At 47.8% G+C, this 13055-nt stretch overlaps 1 protein-coding gene across 1 annotated transcript in view; it reads left to right on the forward strand.

The window, feature by feature from the left end:
- The window catches only part of DNAH1 (dynein axonemal heavy chain 1), an 822394-nt gene that overhangs the window by 601168 nt on the left and 208171 nt on the right, over window positions 1–13055 (forward strand). The window contains exons 32-33 of the mRNA XM_086939555.1: window positions 1153–1302; window positions 1599–1685. Of these exons, the coding sequence (XP_086795681.1) occupies window positions 1153–1302; window positions 1599–1685 (237 nt within the window). The remainder of the gene's footprint in view (window positions 1–1152; window positions 1303–1598; window positions 1686–13055) is intronic.

Here is a 13055-nt window from a genome sequence, read left to right on the forward strand (position 1 = left end):
CACATTACAAATGTATTGCTACTGTTGATTGACCCCACAACGTATTTCCAATATTACTGTAAAGTATTTTGATTGCTATTTGCAACACATCCCTACTGTACCTGAAAGTATTGCTATTTTTAAACTGGTACTGACCTGCAACCGAATTCTTCTAGGTTCTAAAATAAAGGAAACCAAGTAATATTTTTATACAAAGATTCGGAGTAAGTCATTGACTCTTTCTCTCATGTCTTGACTGTGTGTACAGCAAATGTTTAACACAACCGTCTGAAAAGCCTAACTGCTCAAACACACTACCACAAAAGAGAGTAAGGTATTATCTACTTTAGCCTCTGGGGATCCACTGGACTCTGTCTACACTATACCTTACTTTGGTATAGCATATACAGAGCCACCTTCCTTCAGAGGGCAATCGCCAGAGGAGACAACACGCCAGGCACGCTCACTGACACAGATGCACATGCAAATACATAAGGACCGAGGCACATGAATGTGTTCACTCAAACACACACAGAAATGCAGACACAAAAACCTGTGTATTCCCCACACTATCTTCTTCCACCAACTAAAGCAATTACCTCCCCACAGACATCCATGTTTGACTCAACTCATGTGGCACCCAGCTTGCCAAATTCTAATCAGACTTCAACAATCACATGGTCGAGCTAGTCTGCTCTTGCTACCTCTGTTATTTTTCTTTCCTGGCAGATGCTAACACACAAACACCCATCCATTGTGACTGAATGCTGCATGGAAATTGTGTTTTAAAAAAACACATGATAGCTCCATATAATTGTGAAGGATTCTTCTGCTCCTCATTTTCCATGACATCTGGCTTTTTCTCATACTGTAAGCAATAAATAACAAATGTTATTTAGATTTATATTTATTTTAGAGATTTGGAAAGTGTTACATGCCTTCTAGGACAAATTTCCAGCTTTATTCTGTGAAATGTTATCTACCGCTGGTGCAAGTGTCTGAACATCATTGATTACAGTTCCATTAAATATTACTAGGATAGAACATTTTCTTTCTTAGATCACACACCCTGTTCTTTTGTAGTTGATAGTATTAAAATAGGAGCTGATTCAAAACACCGAGTTAGATAACTTGCTCACCCTACACTAATGGAATTCTGACTTGATCCCATAGGCTCTGTTTCGGCCAGTTGCTATGATGGTTCCTGACTATGCAATGATTGCAGAGATCTCGCTTTACTCCTTTGGGTTCAACAATGCAAAGGTTCTGTCCAAGAAAATTACTACTACATTTAAACTTTCTTCTGAGCAACTTAGTTCCCAGGTAAGAGTAGTCAAAATTGCATTCTTGCAAGATAACAGCTGCCTTGCTTTTGCTCTTATTTTTATTTTCTTCAGCTATGTAAAAGCTATGTTTTTAGATATTGTGCTTTTATGTCTATGCATCTTTTGCTGTCTGCTGGAATTTGATATTTTGCAGGGCATCTGTGTCTTTTTCTTCAATCTGTCTCTGTATTTCCATTTCATGATTTATGATGAGTGTTCGCATCAGATGTCACTACTCTCTAAGGGCTAGCATTTCAACCTATAATATTTCCTATCTCTTGGTTTGTGATGCAGGACCATTATGACTTTGGAATGAGAGCTGTGAAGACTGTGATCTCAGCTGCAGGCAACCTTAAGAGGGAAAACCCCACTATGAATGAGGTAACGTCCAAACATTTCAATAAGCAAAACCCCACCATGAGCAAGGTCTGCTCAGACCTTTGAAAGGCAAAGACTTTGAGCAAAATTAATGTATGTCACTTAAAAGATATCCTCAGAATTGACTAGTTAAAATATTTTGGTCCACATTAGTATCTAAATTATACTGTTCAAGGCATGTGTGGCTGTAGATACACATCCTGTGCATACTCTTGCCATCTAGTGTTGGGCCCCAATGTGTGCAAGTTGTTTTTCTTCGAAGTAGTTTTCTCAAGTCCCAAGGTAGGGTGACTCCAACACTTGCATGGTCATCGGCTCCACTGTTAGATTGTTTTCTTTCCCCCATTGGGTTCAGATGTGTGTTACCAAGCTCCAAATCGACGGCATCGCGGTTTTCTCTTTGGTTTTCTTTGTTCCTCTCCCACCTGTCGATATTGTTTCCTATCATGACCTCCATTTCCTGCGTCATCTCAATGTGCAAAGCTTCGTTCGGGGCGAGGATCAGGCTAACTTCTAACCCTGCCCCCCCACCTGGTCGTGCTCTTCTGTTTGCTCTGTGATCGCCATACCTTGCATGTGATGGAACTGACATATTTTCACTACTCTCGTTGTCACTCTAAATACCCTTGGGCTGATACGTCTCAAGTTCAGCTCAGAAATCCCCTTCGGGTCCACGGCCTTGCATGTGATGGAACGGACATATTTTCGCTACTCTCGTTGTCGCTCTAAATACCCTTGGGCTGATCCGTCTCAAGTTCAGCTCTGAAATCCCTTTCGGGTCCACGGCCTTGCATGTGATGGAACAGACATATTTTCCCAAACTCCCGTTGTCGCTCTAAATACCCTTGGGCTGATCCGTCTCAAGTTCAGCTCAGAAATCCCCTTTGGGTCCACGGCCTTCGGCATCAAAGCTCCTTTTGGTGCCAACAACCCATGTGCCAACACAGAAATCCTCTGCACTGAAACTAGCATTTTCCGTTGACTCTTTGGAAACTGTTCTCCAAAAGCTGCACAACGACCTAGTCGCCCTTCAGTGGCACAATATGATCCATCTTCACATGGAATGGATTCTTGCCCAGCCACCGGTGTCCTCAGCGCAGACATCAAAGAGGCAGCTCTTATGCTTCCACCGCTGTCCAAGCAGTGGAAGCAGCACAACAATGCTACCAGCCCTCATCCACAGCCTCAGCCACCAATCCCATCCCTACCCTCCCCCAGCCTCAGCCCTCATCTTCTACACTTTCTCTCCCTACTGATCCTCTTCCTTACACTCCACAGGGGACACCACAGTCTGACTTTGGAGATCACGTCACAGGTGACTCATATGATATATCCCTGCACACCAACACCTGGGAACCTTATGATGTGAACCCTCCAGGGGATATGGACCCTGAGCTCTACCCCGCCTATCCCTACCCACCAGATGACACTACTTCATACCATGAGGTCCTTGGTAGGATTGCTTCATTCCATAAGGTTAAGATGCATAGGGATGCCGTCAATGAAGATTTCATGCTAGAAACTCTCCTCCCAATACTCAAAGGCATGCTTAAACCGGCCTCAGACATCTTTAGGGAGCCAGTAAAATTTTAGTATTCACCCCTAAGGTAGACAAAAAATACAAGGCCTCCCCTTCTGCCCCACTCTACAGCCAGGGTCAACTCACCCCTGGCTCTTTGGTGGTGCGTATGACTCGCAAACAAACTAATGCACAGGGTTCCAGCAAAGTGCCACAGTCAGGCAGGGTGGCACAAGCTTATCGACGCTGATGGCAAGCACATCACAACACAATCATCCAACCACTGGTGCGTCGCCAACTCCATCTGCCTGTTTTCCGGATATGACTGGGCCCAGTGGAAAAAGATGGCCATCTCCAGCATCTTCCAGAGGAGACCTACAATAGAGGGCATGTGCTAGTCTCAGAAGGGAAGCTTATTTCAAACACAATCACACGTGCCCTTGATGCTGCCGACACTGCCGCTCGCAGCATCAATTGCTTCAAGCCAGGCATCTAGCAGCATCTCCTCAACCTGCTTTTTAATGGGGAACACCTATACAGGTCCCAGGTTGATGAGATGCTGGAAAAGATAAAAAAGGACATGGAGATCATGAAGGCCGTGGGCACCCTCCAGAAGCCCATACCTCATGGGTCCTTTTTTTAGGTCAACCTACCATGGCAGCTCCACGGCCTCTTCCCCAGATGCTTCCACTTCCTTCTTGCGTCAGCAGGCTCAGCAACCCTCCACAAGTGTCTACTTCTGAGGACCATACTGGGGCAACAGTTCCAAGGGTAGAGGCAAAGGCGCTCCCCAAAGGAACCACCCCACCCAAGCAGTGACTCCCCCCCCCCCCCCCCCCCCCCCCCCCCCCCCCCCACAAAACACCAGTCAGGGGTCGTCTTCAAATGTTCTTTCTCACCTGGCAACACATCACCTCCGACCAGTGGGTATTAGACATCACTCAACATGGTTACTGTTTGGAGCTCACTTCCATGCCTCCTAACTTACCAACTCGCAATCACACCCGATCCCCAGAACGCCAGCGCCAGCTTCCTAGTTCAAGCAATCCATCTCAAAGGGGCCAAAGAGCCTGTGCCACAACACCTACATAGCAAAGGGGTGTATTTCCTCTATTTCCTCATTCCAAAAAGACGGTCCTTGAGGCCTATCCTGGACCTCAGGCCCCTTAATGAATCATTTTTTTGAGAACATTTTCACATGGTGCCCATCACCTCAAAAGTGTCTAGTTCCTCATCCTGATTTACCCAGAGCATCCTCCTGTTCGTGGTAAGTGCCAAACACGCTGAGTTCAAGGTGCTACTGTTCGGGATCACCACCTCACCTCAAGTGTTCACAAAATGCCTTGCAGTGCTAGCTGCGCACCTGCGAGGAGAGGACATCCATGTATTCCCTTACCTAAACAATTGGATGATAAAGAGTGCAACGCAGCAACAGTGTCGTGAACACAACCAGGCCACAATAAAACTCTTACACAACCTGGGATTTACCATCAACGCCACCAAGTCCCACCTCCAATGATTCAGATCCAATCCTACCAAGGGGTGGTCCTCAACTAAAAGGCAAGCAAGGGCTATCTCAGCCCTGAAAGGGTACAGTCACGGTCAGAAGAGTCATGCACCTCCTTGTCATGATAGCCTCCTTTTTATCTCGTAGGGGATTACCATGTACAGTCATAAGATTTGAATATTCCCACCCATGTGTGGGGACCCCAGAACACTTCTTTAATTTATCTTCTTGAGTGGAGATTTTTGCCTTTCTTCAGGAACGTTTGTTAAGACACTAAAAAGACAAATAATGCAGCCTATATGCATAGGCTATAATATCCCAATTCTTCATCATGAAGTCAAAAAAGGGCAGTACATTAAATATGAGAACAAGTTAAGATGTTTTGCAAACAGCAGAAATCTTCCTTTCTACACCCCTTTTTTATGATGGAGATGAAGGCGTGCAGGAAAGAGTAGCCTTATATCTGAAAGAAACACGTTAGTGATAGATTCCTTACCTTAGAATATCCCCAGGCGTCAGACTGGATCCGCAAAGTTTTGCGTAGCAGTACCCTTGCGCGTCGGCAGGCGTCGTCTGCTGCTCCGCGTCCGTCGTGGGTGTCGTGGGCGCCGTGATGACGTAGTCGGAGTACTTAGACGCCGCCTCCGCGTGCTGACGTCAGTTCTTCTTTTTTCCGCGCCAGCCAGCGCAGATCTGGAAAGAAGTTCCCTAGTCACTTTTTGACTAAACTTATGTGATCTTTTTTGATCCACTTCGAAGTCTTTACGACTCCGACGGTGCCGTTAGGGATGCCCGGATTCAAGCATTGCGACGAGTGCGACCGTACCATGTCGGTCACGGATCCCCACCGCCTGTGCCTGATGTGTTTGGGCGTCGACCATGACGACGAGGCCTGCTCCGACTGTCGGGCCCTTTCGAGGAAGGCCAGGCGGGAGCGGTCCCGCAGGCGACTCGAAATCCGCCAGTCGGCCCCGCGCCGTGTGAGGTCCCGGTCCCGGTCCCACGGGAGGTCGAGGGACAGGTCGCGGGGACGGAGCCATCACAGCTCCGGGAGTCGGCGCCACTCCTCCGGGTCCAAGTCGTCAGCTAAGAAGCACAAGAAGTCGAAGAGACATCATCGCTCTTCCGACTCCCCGCGACGCTCGCGCGATGCGGCGGGGGTTCGGGTGACACCGCCCACGCGGCTCCTCGGGAGTCGCGGGCGCCGCGTCCGGCCCCATACCCCCCGGTCCCTGGGCTGAACGTGACGCCGGAGGAGATCGAGCGTTTCCTCATGGCCATGAGGTCCCTTTCTCCTCCGACGGGTTCCGCGGCGCCTTCGGGCCCAGTGAACCCATCTGGGGGCCCTAGTGGGTCGGGGGCTACGACCCCAACGCCGTCGGGTGCTTCGGCCTCGACGCCACCGGCGCCTTCGTGCAGGCTGTCATTAAATGACTATAAAAAGGCTGTTCCTTTAAGAACCCAGAGACCTCTAGTATCCCATCATGCGCAGGTGGTGGCATTACTTCAGTTCTTTTTTCCACCTCCTGCTGACAGAACCCTGGAGCATTTATTTTGACAAAGTTTTGTCTTTTTCCTTAAATACTCATCTGAATTTTCTGTCCCTGTCTTTTTCTGTCAGTTTATCATAGGAACTAGTGTTTTTTTACTTAAAAAATGCCATCCCATGCTGGAGCTCTAGGCTTTGATTCTTGTATATGCCTGTTGGACTGTTGGGGGCGGGGGGAGGTTTTTGTTTGTTTTCTGATGCAATGTACCATTGCTTGCTTGTCTTCATAAAATCAATAAATAAAGTTATAACATTTTTTTTTAAAATGCCATCCCTTTTTGATAAATGCCTCGACTGTGGGAGTAAAAATGGCCAAGACAGATCCTCACAGAGTATGTATTCGTTGTCTTCCAGACAACCCTGCTCCTGAGGCTTGCCACATCTCCAAGAACGTTTCCTGATGCACTATTTGCAACAGGGAAACTTCACCTTACTCCAGTATTGGAACTTTCATAGATTCACATGCCTGAATCATTCCCCGTCGTCGAGACGGGAGTCTCCGGTATATAACAAAGCAGTGCTTAGTAGTGTAGCAAACTGAAAAGAGGCCTAGGCCCATTTCCCTTTTGCAACCCATAGCCTTTGTTATGTAAAAAAGGCCCAAACTTTTCCCTGAACCAATCAGAGCTCTTCACCCTCTCGAACACTCCTGAGAGAACCTTCTGCCCCTCAGATTTTTCTACCGCACGTTGTGCTAGGGAGTTTCCTTTGAGCTCTGCTCAAACTCTTTACTTCTACAGTATTTTGACTTGGATTTTTAGGTTTCTACATCAACCATGTCTGAGAAAGAGAAAAAAGGATTATTTAGAGCTTGTTCAACCTGCTCCAAGAAGAGGTTGTTTACAGATGACCCTCACAAGGACTGCATCTACTGTCTCTATCCAGATCATAAGGCAGCTGATTGTAAGGTATGTCGTACCTTTTCTAATAAGACATTGAGAGATCATGAGGGAAGGCTACTGATCTGGCTTCAGAGAGTCAAATCCAGGAAGGAAATCCTCTCAAGTGAGAGTGAGGAGGAATCTGTGGCGTCTAAGAGATCTCAGAAGAGAAGTAGATCTCCTCAGACACATTCCTCAGGGGAAAGACCTGAGAAGGCCCCAAAAAAGACCACCCCAGGGTCTTCAGGGCGCAGTCCCTCAAAATCCCCTTTAGTCTCATCTAAGGGGAAGAAGGGATCTGCTGGTGAGGTGAAAGGAGCAAAAGCCACCTCAAATCCACCACAGTCGCCTCAGAAGATCAAGATTACCATCAAACGATCTTCTTCTGCGCCTTCTGAGGAGAAATCAGCTCCGTCGACTGGACCGTCGACTAAGAAAGGACCATCGACGACGACGAAAACTCCTCCGTCGTCGACGAAAAAGGATATGGCTGGTGAGAAAACAGTGTCGACGAATTCACCGTCGACGACGATATCGGCAGCGACGACCGTGTCGACGGCGGCGTCGACGACGGCAGCGTCGACGAGGACTGTGTCGACGACGGCAGTGTCGACAGCAGCGTCGACGAGGACGACGACGTCGACGAGGACAGCGTCGACGGTTACTACAACGTCGACGGTAGCGTCGACGATGATGACTTGGTCGACAACGGCGATGGGTATATCGTCGATGGGCTCGTCGACGATGGAAAAAACACCAGAAAAAAGGTTGGGGCCTGGGAAAAAACCTATTACACCAGAGGTTACATCTCCAAGCAAGGTCTCCCCATTGCTACCGTCTCACTTACTGGAAGAGGAAGATTCGGAGGAAGATGAGGAGTATGGTATTGCCAGAAGCCCTTCGCAATTACAGGTCAAGTACCAGGAAGATGATTCGGAGGAAGAATATGGGGGTTATCAAGAGCAACCCCAGGAACAACACCGATATCGGCAACAACAACGAGAAGAGATGACCAGTGTCCCATCCTCTTTGTTGAGGGATCTCCAAGGAATGTTGGAGGATTATAGAAGAAGATACCCAGCGACTCCAGTCGTTCCACAGGCGGTAGAGTCGGCTCCGCGTCAACGCTCGGTTCCAGGGACTCCGATTCGTAGGAGGGAAATTGTGCCGGAACCTACTGTTAGGTCCCCACCACCGACGACACACCACGATACCTCGGATGAGGAACAGGAAGATGGTGAAATTGCGGACACAAGTGCAGAATGGCATGACTATATCGCCCCATCACCTGCAACTCCTCCGCAGAGACCAGTGGACTCTTCACCGGAGGACATTGGTGGATTTCATAATTTAATGGAGTGAGCCACTAAGAGGTTTGCACTGACCATGACAGAAGAAAAAACTGAATGTTTTCTATATGACTTTAAAGATTCGTATCGGATATCTGTACGATCTTTGCCTATAGTGTCTCATATCTGGAAGGAAGGATTGAAGGTCATGGAGACGCCAGCGACAGTAACACCAATTCTGGCCAGACTGGATAAAAAGTATAAAGCACCGGTCGATGCTCCATCTTGCCTTGTGGGTCATCCCAAACCGGATTCTGTTATCACGCAGGCGGCACAACAGAAATCCAGGAACCCATCTGCTCCTATTGCAACACCTCCAGACAAGGAGGGCAGAAGGTTGGATAACGCAGGGAAGCGTTTTTCTTTAATGTCTGCTCTGCTGGTAAGAGCCGGTAATGCCCTGGCTATATTGGGGAGGTATGACAGGCACATGTGGTGCGACCTGTCTCCATATGTTAACCTGGTGCCAGATCCAGAGAAGCATGAGGCAAAGAAAATTCTCATGGAAGGAGAGAAGACTTCGGCTGAAGTCATAGACTGCGCTATGGATATAGCGACCACAGCATTTAGATCCTTGGGAGGAGCGGCGGTCCTGCGCAGGCAGGGTTGGCTGCGAGCTACAGCATTTAGACCGGAGGTGCAGAACAAAATCTTAGACCTCCCTTTCAATGGAGAAGAATTATTTGGAAAACATATAGATGACACGCTGGAAAGTATCAAGAAGGATACTGATACGGCAAAGTCTCTAGGAACTCTGCAGTACAGGAAAACCCCTTTTCGTGGCTCCAGGGGTAGAGGACAGTCCTCGTATATAGGAGGATACCAACAGGGGAGATATTCGTCTTCTTATCAGTCCTCATCACAACCGTACCGTCAGCAATATAACCAGCGTCAGTCAGGAGGATACTCAAAATCAGCTCCTAGGGGACGTGGTGGCCGAGGAAAAGGACAACACCCGTAGGCAATGACAACCTCCATTTTCCGGCTCTGTCAGATGCTCCCCTGGTTGGAAAGATTGCTCACTATCTACACAATTGGCGGAAAATAACAACGGACCAATGGGTCCTTAAAATAGTTCAATTCGGTCACACCCTAGAATTTATTCAGACACCCCCTTGTACGCCACCGATGCACAAGAGAGCCAATCATCTGCATCAACTCCGGCAGGAGATTCGGACAATGCTCCGAAAGGGAGCAATAGAACCGGTACCGAAATCCCAGGAAAACAGGGGGTTTTACTCCCGTTTTTTTCTTATCAAGAAAAACAAGCTCCATCCTGGATCTCAGATCCTTAAACACCTATCTCAAGAAACAATCTTTCAGGATGGTATCTCTACAGGACATCCTTCTGTTGTTAAACCCAGGGGATCATATGACCACATTGGACCTACAAGACGTGTATTTCCACGTGCCGATACATCCTGCACACAGGCAGTACCTTCAGTTCTGGGTAGCCGGAAGACATTACCAATTTAAGGTACTGCCATTCGGCTTGAAGTCAGCGCCAAGGGTTTTCACGAAATGCCTGGCTCCAGTGGCGGCTGTGTTGAGGAAGCAAAAACATCAAATATTTCCTTACCTCGACGACTGGTTAGTCAAAGCAACATCAAAGACACAAGCCAAAGCGTCAATGCAAGCTTGCATAGACTTATTCGCCGATTTAGGATTGACTTTGAACGAGAGAAAGTCGAACCTCCACCCAGCAAGAGTGATTACATTTCTGGGAGCAATATTGGACACGGAATGCAACAAAGCGTTTCCTTCCGAGGAAAGAGAACTGAGGATTGTGCCCCTCTTTCAAGACTTGAGAAGAAGAAAGTCTCTTTCAGTCCGCAGGTACAAATCCTTGCTGGGCACAATGTCCTCTTGTATTCCACTGGTACCTTGCTGCAGGCTAAGGATGAGACCATGGCTGGAACAGATCGATCTCCAATGGCGTCAGGCGGAGGGATCCTTCGACGATATAATAAGGGTAACACCAGTGATGCGACAGGCAGCAGAGTGGTGGACGTAAAAGGCAAATGTGTCTCAAGGACTGTCGTTTCTAGCAAGTGCAGCTCCGCTAGTGGTAACGACGGATGCATCATTAGAAGGATGGGGAGCTTTCCTTCAGGACCTTCAGGTCAGCGGCCGTTGGAAACAAGAGGAGCAGCAATTACATATAAATCTGCTGGAGCTCAGGGCGATTCGCTTGGCATTACTGGCTTTTCTGCCAAGGATAAAAGGTGCGCCGGTGTTAGTAAGAACAGACAACACCACGCCGATGCATTATGTAAACTAGCAAGGGGGAACAAGGTCTCTCTCCCTGTCTCAGGAAGCCCAGGAGATTTGGGAAGGGGCTATTCAGCAGGAAATATCATTGACAGCAGAACACCTCCCGGGGGATCATAACATCAAAGTGGACACTCTCAGCAGGCTAAAATCGTCTTGCCACGAATGGGAGCTAAACCAGGAAATCCTGGACAGCGTCTTTCGGAGATGGGGAACACCGTCGGTGGACCTCTTCGCTACAAGGGAAAACAGAAAATGCCAGTACTTCGCAAGCTGGCTTCCCCAGAGGGGATCTTGGGGGGAATGCGTTTTCCATGGCATGGTCCGGCATCTTTGCCTACGGTTTTCCTCCAATTCCTCTTCTCCCCCGCGTACTGGTGAAGATCAAGAAAGAGCCGTGCAGACTGATCCTAGTAGCCCCTTGGTGGCCCAGACAACAGTGGTTCACGGAACTGCTGCTACTGTCGGAGGACCGTCCAATTCGGTTGCGCATGATTCCATCGCTTCTGACAATGTCCAAGGGGCAGGTGCGCCATCCGGACCCGAAATCCTTGCGATTAGCAGCCTTTCTCCTGAACACTGTGAGTTTAGCCATTTGAACATCTCACAGGAATGTAAGGACATCCTGTCCAAGGCCAGAGCGGAGAGTACCAACATAACTTACAGGATGAAATGGAAGAGGTTCTGTCTGTGGTGTAAGAGACATGATGTTCATCCTCTTACTGCTGCGCCTCATCAGATTATACTGTACATTCTGCAGTTAGCGAAGTCAGGATTAGCTCACGCCTCCATCAAGGTGCATTTGGCTGCGTTATCCCGCTACAGGAGGTCATCGTCAGGCCCATCTGTATGGTCCTCAAGGATTATCAAACAATTCATGAAAGGAATATTCAGAGTCTTTCCACCAGTAAAGCCTCCACCACCATTATGGAATCTGAATATTGTACTCTCTCAATTGATGAAGCCACCATTTGAACCGATACACAGGGCAGACCTGAAGTTCTTGTCCTGGAAAGTGGCTCTTCTCATTGCGTTGACTTCAGCGAGAAGAGTAGGTGAACTACAGGCGCTCACGATTTAGGAGCCTTTCCTGCAATTTCAAGAAGATAAGATGATTCTTAGGACAAACCCGAAGTTCATTCCAAAGGTGCCAACTCATTTTCATTTGAACGAACCATTGGTGCTGAAGCGTTTCTTTCCGCATCCATCAACAGCGGCAGAAAGAGTATTACACTCTCTGGACGTTCAGAGCTGTATGAAATTTTACTTGAAAGAAACTAAGGCGTTTCGCAGGTCTTCCCAGCTGTTCGTCGCCTTCAGCGCACCCAGGAAAGGTTTCCCGCTGTCAAAGAGGGGAATTGCCAGATGGATTTCCAGTGCAATTGTCTACTGTCATCAAGCTGCTGGAAAGCCTTTGAATGCACGAGTCCGTGCTCATTCCACGAGGGCAGTGGCCACATCCACTGCATTATTTGGAGGAGTGCCAATCCAGGATATCTGCAGAGCAGCAACCTGGGCATCTACGCACACCTTCACCAGGCACTACTGCTTGGAGGCAGCCGCAGAATCGGATGCGGCGGTGGGAGAGGCGGTACTGCAGAATATCATCCAGTAACGGTGAGCCTTTCTTGCATCCCTCCATCCATACGTTCTCTTGTTTACAAAGCCACATTTTTATATAAGTATGTATATTTATATATGAGATTATGCTTTATTTGCTAATGGTATTGCATGATTATGTAATTTATCAGAAAAATGTGCTTTGTTTTTTCACTGCTCGCTATTCTGATTCAGGCATGTGAATCTATGAAAGGTCCAATACTGGAGTAAGAAAACAAGTTACTTACCTGTAACTTTAGTTCTCCAGTATTGGAATCTTTCATAGATTCACATGCACCCACCCTCCACCCCTGAGAGGCTCACCTCGGATTTAGCACAGAAAGTGTATTATTGCACAAGTGCGCGAAAAATCTGAGGGGCAGAAGGTTCTCTCAGGAGTGTTCTAGAAGGTGAGGAGCTCTGATTGGTTCAGGGAAAAGTTTGGTCCTTTTTTACATAACAAAGGCTATGGGTTATTATTATTATTATTAGGGAGTTTTGTAAAGCGCCTGGTTTACGCCCAAGGCGTGTCCCCGTTGCAAAAGGGAAATGGGCCTAGGCCTCTTTTCAGTTTGCTACACTACTAAGCACTGCTTTTTTATATACCGGAGACTCCCGTCTCGACGACGGGGAATGATTCAGGCATGTGAATCTATGAAAGATTCCAATACTGGAGAACTAAAGTTACAGGTAAGTAA

Source organism: Lissotriton vulgaris, chromosome 9, assembly GCF_964263255.1.
Source record: "Lissotriton vulgaris chromosome 9, aLisVul1.2, whole genome shotgun sequence".
Classification (NCBI taxonomy): domain Eukaryota; kingdom Metazoa; phylum Chordata; class Amphibia; order Caudata; family Salamandridae; genus Lissotriton; species Lissotriton vulgaris.